General features: G+C 43.3%; 1 protein-coding gene across 4 annotated transcripts; it reads left to right on the forward strand.

Annotated features, from left to right (window-relative positions):
- Nucleotides 1–281: 281 nt before the first annotated feature.
- LOC147892372 (phosphoenolpyruvate carboxykinase (ATP) 1-like) lies at nucleotides 282–5571 on the forward strand. 4 transcript variants are annotated; one of them, XM_087386874.1, is made up of 13 exons: nucleotides 282–348; nucleotides 1435–1720; nucleotides 1856–2025; nucleotides 2149–2302; nucleotides 2503–2587; nucleotides 2699–2799; nucleotides 3171–3469; nucleotides 3585–3758; nucleotides 3876–3941; nucleotides 4295–4473; nucleotides 4573–4742; nucleotides 4829–4997; nucleotides 5129–5571. In XM_087386874.1, exons 2-13 carry the CDS (start codon nucleotides 1455–1457, stop codon nucleotides 5267–5269), a joined length of 1974 nt encoding a protein of 657 aa, XP_087243000.1. In that variant the 5' UTR covers nucleotides 282–348; nucleotides 1435–1454; the 3' UTR covers nucleotides 5270–5571. The 4 variants fall into 4 exon arrangements, with proteins under 4 accessions (XP_087243000.1, XP_087243001.1, XP_087243003.1 ...); XM_087386875.1 differs by lacking the exon at nucleotides 282–348 and adding an exon at nucleotides 454–677; XM_087386877.1 differs by lacking the exon at nucleotides 282–348 and adding an exon at nucleotides 783–803.
- Nucleotides 5572–9210: the final 3639 nt, after the last annotated feature.

Here is a 9210-nt window from a genome sequence, read left to right on the forward strand (position 1 = left end):
TATGCATGCACAAAGACATAAATTGGAAATATAGAGAGACATACACCATGCATAGACCAAAAGCAAAAACGTGTATGCAATATATAATTCAAAAAGTGGAGCTTTTTCTAGATCCCCTCTAAATTTTATATGATATATTTAAGCCTTCCCATTCCTGTTAAACATTTTACATAAAAACACGTGTGTATGCGGCGGCTTGAAGAAAAAGGGTGCGTCTCTCTATTTAAAACCATCATCGCCCTCCCCTCTCAAACCACTTAACCCCTTCTAATTCTACAGCTCTCAGGTTCATCCTTCCATCTACTCTCCCACCTCCTCACACAGTTTTGCTCATACTTTGTTGCAAAGGTTGTTCTGCTCGATAAATTCATGCTGCCTACATGAATGTTTATGTACAGAAACAATCTCCTCCCAGAGAAGCAACTCATCTCTTGGATAGGCTTATGAAATAGATTCGTTTTTATGATGCTTAAGAAGATGAGATTTTCGAGCTGCCCTGACAGGACAATTCCTGCTGCAGCTAGCGTCTTTAAGCAGAAAATTTGAAGTTTGCTAAGAATCGTAACGTTCTAAGTCGGTTTTTATGCGTTATGAAATTTGGCTCAAGTTGCCGCCGAGAGTGATTTTGTAGATTGGACTCTTCATTCTTTCGGCGGAAGATGATGTTGATGGGAAGGGTGAGATTTTCGTGATCACCCACCCTGGACTGAATGCCACGCTAGTTATGTAGTGGGAGGTTGTTTGCGATCCCATCGTTTACGTACTCTGGGCGCCTGCGGATTTTGCAGATTTCGCTCCAGATGGTTGGTACTGCTGATGTTTCGATTGCTTTGGTTTGAATTTGTTCGGAGGGTTGTTATCTCTGATGTTGCTTTCGATGGTTGCCTGTTTTTGAAATCACTGTCTTCGAAAAAGCCATCTTATTTGGAGTAGCTGCTCTCTCAAAATTGTGTCGAGCTCGGAAGGTGTAACACGAGTAGTTCATCAACTTCTTCAAGTGCTTGAAAAAGGCCATCTTAGTTGGAGTCTTTCTCTCAATTGTGTCGAGCTTGGAAGGTGTAAACATGAGATTTACTTGTTTTTGTTCTTGTAGTAAGCTTGCGATTTGCTATCCTAGAGTTCTGCTGTAGAAAGCAAATCGACTAGTGCAATTCTCCAGACAACGCTTCGCGAAGAGTTCTGCTTCTTTTGCTTTTGTCAATATCGCACCTTTCTTCAAACGATTTGAGGTGCTTCAAATCTGCAATTGCATAATACGTATTATAGTGGAGCCCTGCGTTTAAAAGGTTGCAAGAGAGTTTTCGTAGACAGCTTGTAACTGCACACGCTCAAATTTGTTCACCAACGAGAGCGAAACAGCGGATTTGTTCTCCAACGAGAGCGAAACTTTCTGCTGTTCGACTTGATGGTCAGGCTGCCTGTTTTTGTGTGCAGAAGCAAGAAGCAAGATCAGAATGAGCGACACCGACGGTGATTTTTCTTTTTCCAACGCCAACGGAATCCCCAACGGGCTTGCCAAAATCCACACGCATGCCGATCCAAAGCCTGCGGATGTCTGCATCGACGATAGTGTGCCTACCGTGAGAGCTAAAACTCTCGATGAGCTGCATTCGCTTCAGAAGAAGCGCTCCGCTCCCTCAACACCCAAGGATGGTGTCAAAGGCGCTACTTTGCAAATTTCCGATGAAGAGCGGCAAAGGCAGCAATTGCAATCCATCAGGTGGATGACTAATCCAGTTTTTTGGCGTAGGTTGGGAGCTAGTTCGTTGAGCATTTGCGCTCAGTGATTGATAAATCGTTTTGGGTTTGATCCATACTCGAGGTTTTCCTGATCTTCTCCGCTTCCTTGCAACAGCGCTTCCCTGGCTTCTCTCACCAGGGAGACTGGTCCAAAAGTTAGACGAGGTGATCCGGAGAAGAGAGCAGAAGGAGACAGGAGTTTCGATCATTATTTCACGCTCTGTTCCAACATAAGCGATAGCGCTCTCAAGTTTACGCATGTTATGTACAATCTCTCCCCTGCAGGTGCGATATTGTTGGCATACGTGAACATCTGATGAAAAAGACGCTTCTTTTCCATTTTGTATTTCTGTCGCGTCCGTCCCTTCTCACAGCAGGCTCTCCCTCTGTTTTATGCGCTGGGTAAAGAGCTGTATGAGCAGGCTATCAAGTATGAGAAATCAACGTTTATCACGTCCACCGGAGCTCTTGCCACTCTTTCTGGTGCTAAGACCGGGCGTTCCCCAAGGGACAAGCGAGTCGTAAGAGAAGATATGACTATGGATGACTTATGGTGGGGAAAGTAAGATTGCATGTCCTTCGCCCCGATATCACAAACCTTTAAAGCGCGCGCTAAGTGTGACACGGTGGAAAGTAAGATAAATCACAGATCTTTCGTATAGACTTCAAACGTGCTAACTAAGCGTGACAAGGTGGCAGTGACAAATTCCCAAATAAAGCGGAAGTCTTGGCTGGCTGAAATTGTCTTGGGCTTGTTTGCAGGGGTTCTCCTAACATCGAGATGGATGAGCATACTTTCCTGGTCAACCGAGAAAGAGCTGTTGATTATCTCAATTCGCTAGACAAGGTTTGCATGCTCCTGCACTGTCTTTACTTCAGCTGTACCTTGTGCTTTGGATATCTATGCCCAGCTGGCATCGACTGACGGTTTTACGCCTTCCAAAACTGGTTTTTTCAGGTGTTTGTCAACGATCAATATCTGAACTGGGATCCAGAGCATCGAATCAAAGTCAGGATAATTTCTGCACGAGCTTATCATGCATTGTTTATGTACAACATGTAAGCGCACTCCCCCTAAAAAACTCATCCTTGCAACTTTAACTTTCTTGAAAATGTAAGCTGCGTTCGATTTGACGCTCTCTAGAGTCCTTAATCCTACCACGTGTTTCTCTTGAGACTGGGTTAGTTCTGCTCTTTTACACATTTTGCCCTTCAGAAGCTTTCTTGTGTAGTGCTGCCTACCTCAAGCAGATCCTTCCATACAGTTGTACTCATACAGTTGTACTTTGCTAATGGCTTACGAAGCAGTATAGGCTTGCTTGCAAGCCCTTATCAGTTTCCTTCACCATTATATTGAACATTTAGGGGATTACAAGTCTGTATGGTTGTGTATTTGGGATGAGATCGCATCTGGAAGATATGGGTGGCAGGTGTATCCGGCCTACCCTTGAAGAGCTGGAGGACTTTGGGACTCCGGACTTCACTATCTACAATGCGGGCCAATTCCCATGCAACCGATACACACACTACATGACTTCCTCAACTAGCATAGATCTTAACCTTCAGAGAAAAGAGATGGTGATTCTTGGTACGCAATATGCGGGGGAGATGAAGAAAGGGCTTTTCAGCGTGATGCATTACTTAATGCCCAAGAAAGGGATTCTCTCTGTGCATTCCGGCTGCAATATGGGAAAAGATGGGGATGTGGCCTTGTTTTTTGGATTATCAGGTTTGATCATTGAACGAGGATCTTCAGTGTTTAGACGTCTGGGTTCTTGTGAGTCATTTGGCTTTTGTATAGTGGGAGTTAAACTCAGGCGGCCTTGCTGCTCTAATGTGAGCAGGTACTGGAAAGACGACTCTCTCAACAGATCCAAACCGTCTTTTGATTGGAGATGATGAGCATTGCTGGAGCGATAATGGTGTTTCCAACATCGAAGGAGGTTGTTATGCGAAGTGCATTGATCTTGCACAGGACAAAGAACCTGATATTTGGAATGCAATCAAGTTTGGAACAGGTACATGTTTGAATTTCCAATGGCCTTGCTATCTTATGTATTGTTTACCCACTCGAAAGGGGCATGCTTTTCTGTAAAATTGTAAAACAACTGATGTGTCGTAAATTCCTGTTGCAGTTTTAGAAAATGTTGTCTTTGATGAGCATACAAGGGAAGTGGATTATTTGGACAGATCTGTAACAGGTCTGCAACCTTTGTCCAATAATTGTCTTCATGTGAGATGTGATACATTGTGTACTTAATTCTGTTCCAAGAGAATTGAAAGGCAGGCTAGGCTTTAAAGTTCTTCCAAAAGCAAAGATAATCTGTCTGTTGGATCATATCCAAGTGTGTGGTTCATAGAGTATGTAGTAGATTTTATGTACATGTACCATGCTCACCCTTAGTGTGTGGCTGCACGGAATTGGAAGGCATGTTTTCAAATATAGTGCATCCGAAAGATACCTTGATTTGCACTCATCCAGAATATTTGATTTGCTAGGATGGAATGGTCCTCCTCTCACAGTAGTTTGCTTACCTTTTGTCTGTTCTCACAGAGAATACCAGGGCATGCTATCCAATAGAGTATATACCAAATGCAAAGATACCGTGTGTTGGTCCTCATCCAAAAAATGTGATTCTGTTAGCATGTGATGCCTTTGGAGTCTTGCCACCAGTCAGCAAGCTAACTCTGCCCCAAACTATGTATCACTTTATCAGTGGATATACAGCGCTGGTGAGATAGCATCAAGGCTTGTTAATCTGGTGACATTGTTTTCAATTAAAGGTATAGAATGATGAGCGTACTGATGCATTTTGAACATGTCTATCATAGATAGCTGGAACAGAAGATGGAATAATGGAGCCACAAGCAACTTTCTCAGCATGTTTTGGAGCTGCATTCATTATGCTTCACCCCACCAAATATGCAGCCATGTTAGCTGAGCGAATGAAAAAACATGGTGCAACTGGTTGGCTAGTAAACACAGGGTGGTCGGCGGGCAGGTTTGTAAATTGACCCCCATAACTTCCAGGAGACGCTTTGATATTTACAGGCATGTATCTGATGGTCTATGTTGTGGTTCCTGCAGATATGGGGTGGGGAAGAGGATGAAGTTAGGTTACACCAGGAAGATGATAGACGCAATACACAATGGGTCACTCCTAAACGCAAAGTACAAAGAGACGCCTGTTTTCAAACTGCATATTCCAGATTATGTGGAAGGTGTTCCCTCGGAGATACTTCAACCTGAGAATACGGTATGCTGACATCCATCGTGTCTTATGTGTCTGTATACTTATAATAGGACTGTCAGATGACATTTCTACATATGTGTCTTTCTTTTGTTCTTTGACAACAATGTTTTTTGGGGGATTTCCTGAATGTGCAGTGGTCGGATGCAAAAGCTTATAAGGAGACTTTGGAGAAGCTGGCAGGGCTATTCAAAAAGAATTTTCAGAATTTCACTGACTACACAATAGGAGACAATCGTACTTTAGCCAATGAGATTCTAGCTGCAGGACCCCAGTAATATTTAATAGAACAGAGAAAGGATTCTGTAAACCATGCAGGGTGTTTCATTTAGTACAATGTAGTACACACAGACGGGTTTTTCATATGTAGACTGTAGTGCACACACCAGAGACGACTGATCAAGGCTTCTACATGTTAAGAAAATGGGATTTGAAGTAGAGTACCAGAGCCATAGTGTTCATAAGGCCGGCAAAGGTGCCTTACCTGCACAAATCAAGAATGAGCAAACTAATTTACTTTTCTTCAAGTTTCTGAAATCGTGAACTGTACATATAATATCTAATCTTGCATTCCACTTCAGTTTTTTGACTGCATCTCTTGTGCGCCCATACTTGGAAGTAGAAGAGCGCATAACTAGCTGGGAGTGAGGAATGAATAGGAAGATAATACTTTGGGCTTGGGGGATCACTCCTTTTGCCTAAAGGTAAACATTAGCAATCTAAGGAGGCTTTATGGTGTCCAGAACTTGGCTTGTAAGAATTTACACAGGAAGTAACCCCTCCAAGCTAATCCAAGGAAAATGAGCAGTCTATCTCTTGTATAACCAGGACGGTCCTGAGATGGATGAGAGAATTTGCTCTAAATCAGCAGCAAGGACCCCATTTATCTGCATGAAAGATTGCAATATAATAGACAAAATTAGGCTACAGAGCCGCTGGAAGATCTGCCTTGAGTGCAGTGTCTGCCAGCAAGAAAAGTCATTGAATTGGAGGTAGCTGGAAGTAGAAAGTAGAAGTAGACTATTGACAAGAAGTCATGGCTTATGAAGTTGAGGTGGCGGTAGACAAACCTTGCCATCAAAAATAGCACTGTTCTCTCTGATTCACGCTTTCACATGACAAGTTCAGAAGTCTAGCAAGTATGGATTGAACGAAAGCTTTCATCACAAGTAAATACGTATCAAAGACAGACAAAGAAGGTACTGATCAAACGAATGCTACTGCACGAAAGCTTTCATCCCAAGTAAATACATGTCTAAGAAAGAGTACTGACCAAACAAATACCATGACCTGTAGACTGCAGTGCTTCTCTGTTGTCTGAGGTCGGCTGACAAAAGCTGTTGTCAAATCTTCCCTAGAGGTGTCTGAGAGGCTGGTGAAAACATTACGCTCTCTAAGGGTCCTTGATACACTCAAGTAAATACATGTCAAAAGACAAGAGTACCGACCAAACAAATGCCATAACCTGTGGACTGTGGTGCTTTTCTGTTGTCTGACTCAAGGGAAGAGTCGGCTGAGAAAAGCTGCTGTCAACTGTAGAGAGGCTGGTGAAAACAGTATGCTCTCCAAGGATCCATAATAATTTTGTATTCAACTAACCCCTTGATGTCGAAGCTCGTCCCCCTTCACTTATGATGACAGTAAATAAATTAGAGGCTCTTTTGTGCTGCTAAGAGGAAAGGGCTAGCTTGGATTGATGAATTCCGTACAAAATTGCCCTTGTTATGAAAAGAACAGGAGACAGCTAAGAGGCAGAATTGCACCCTGTAGAACTTTGTTTTTATCTCCAATAAGCATCCAGCAACTCCAACGTCGCTTCAAGCTCCAGCCTGATTTGTTGGGCTTAACAAATTATTAATCATGATTTTTTAGTACCCCACAGAGTTTAGTAGAGCTGACCTACAGCGAAATGGGGGTTGGAACGTTTTGAAAACGGCTTGTTATACACCTACGAGAACAAGGTGAAATTTTTCAATGGGCCTGCCGAGGCTACAGGAAAGGGAAAATGGGCCAAAAAATCCCGCAGGGTGGACGTAAGTTTGTGTGTGAACCTGCGGTTAGTTAGACTTTCCTTCTCCCCTTTTTTTTTTTTTTTGTGGTTGTGTTGTTGACTTGCAACCGAGTATTTTCGAGAGGATGCGACGAACGCAGATCCCAGCAGGAAAAAGGGAGTCCATGGAGGGATGGCTTTTTCTAGGTTTTTTGTGTGTGGAGCGCCATGTGGTCGGACTAGTACGCAAACGTTACTGTGTCTAGATCTGGCTTGTTGCACCAATGTGGTCAATTGCGGACTCGTAGATTGTTGTTGGTCCTTTGTTGAGCAGGTACATGTCGTGGTGAAGTCTTGCAATCGTTGTGCGTTTGTCGATGTTTCGTTCATGTCAATGTTCAAGTCACCTACAACGTAAGTTATTTTTATTGTGGATGGCGGAATGTGTAACATTTGGAGCAGGCATTCCACTTTTGTTTTCGGGGCTTTGTATGTGTTAAGTATTTCGATTCTTTCTGATTCACTGTTAGTTGGATCTGACACCTCTCATTCCCGATGTGGTCCTCATTGATGATTTTTAGCCCTTCCTTACGGAAGGTCGGAATGCCCACGCCCTCGTTCCTACAGATGCTTAGAAGAGGAGGTAATGTTGTAGTATGTGCAGTTGTCCTTGTCTCCTGCAAGCATAGGACAGCTACTCTCTTCCAAATTCCGGAGGCCGAGAAATCCTTTGCATGATGCACCAGAGATCGTGTGTTGTGTTAAGGAGCAGTGAGTTTGCTATATTTGTGGTGGACGACCCTTCTTTTTCGAACGGCCACTTGTGTGTGTCCCTTAGTCTTGAGAGTTCTTGCTTGACAATGGCGTCGACCTTGATGTGCTTATGTTCCAAGCATGATAGAAGGTTAGAGGGATCTCGGATGCGAGACAGTATCGTGTACATAAGCCCATGTGCATGTATCCCTCTAGGGTCGAAAGCAACCGAATGCATTGTTAGGCCTTGGGAGCAGTGCACTGCTCTTGTTGTTGCAAGCTGTGTGGGGAATTGTTTCCTTGTGATTGTGTTGAAGTGGTTCTTTCCAATTTGAAATTCGCGTATCACTTGTACGATGGGTGTCCAGTTCCTTGGAGTCTTGCATGTAAAGGTGTTGGTTTTTTGAACGTGTCCTCCATCTGGAGTGTCGATCATTGAATAGCATCCAAACAATGTGTGGTATCATTTTAGTATTGCTATCCATGAAAACTCCATTTGCACCACTCACTATTCCGTCTGCAACATTCAGGTTACCGGAGCAAATCTCTCTGATCATCCCCTTTTTCAAATGCAGCTCAACGTGTAGACTTGTTTGTCGTGGGTCGAACGGCATTGTGATTGTTTTGTTGCATGTTTTGTGTCGTATGTCCTTAGCTAGAAGCACCCTCGGCTCTGTTTGGAGGGTTTCGAAAACGTAGTTGTTATGAAGGTCCTTTGCAGCGTTCGTGTAGAAAAGGTGAGGCACCAAACGCTTTTCTGGAGGGTTTTTAGGTGGTGGTTGTTAATGAGCTCAATGTTGGCATCCCTTTGGCTTCTTGTTTGGATTCTGTTGAGTAGTGATAGGAATTGCTCATCGCTTTGTTGCATGGGTTGTTGTAGTTCGTAGTAAAATATCATGCCTTTCCAATAACACCTGAGCATGGACGAAGTTATTGCTTTGTCATTGAAGATCCATGAATCCTTGGTTGGGCTCGCTTGGTAGAGGTCCCCACACAATAGAACATTGATGCCTCCAAAAGGCTAGTCGTGAATGTGTTTGAGCTCTCTCATTCGGGAGTTTGCTACAGCAAATGTGTTGTTCCCTACCAAGGATAACTAGATGCTTTTGAAAGCTCTTGCAGTTTTTTTGCTGAGAGTGATGTGTACGTCGATGACAGCAGTGGAAGGTGGAGTGCTCCATGTATTGTCATTTCACCAATTGCATGGGCAACTCTTCTTGTGTAGGCGAGTAACATTGCCCTAAACAAGTCAACATCAGATGTGTCTTTGTGCGAGTAGAACCGTAGTAGTGCCTGAACCAGAAGTAGGAGCGTGATGTTTTTCTAGTACTCGCCTCTCTAGAGAGAAATAGGTTGAATTGTTTCCCAGGGTTGTTAATTTTCTTGAGCATGATGTTGTTGATGATTGATTGTTGTTCGTCATTAAGCCTTCTAAGGAGAGTGTAGTATTCTTCGTTTGGTATTCTTCCTTGGGAG

The sequence above is a fragment of the Dipteris shenzhenensis genome, chromosome 16 (genome assembly GCF_047967505.1).
Source record: "Dipteris shenzhenensis isolate YYH24624 ecotype China chromosome 16, Dip_SZ_1.0, whole genome shotgun sequence".
In the NCBI taxonomy this organism is placed as follows: Eukaryota; Viridiplantae; Streptophyta; class Polypodiopsida; order Gleicheniales; family Dipteridaceae; genus Dipteris; species Dipteris shenzhenensis.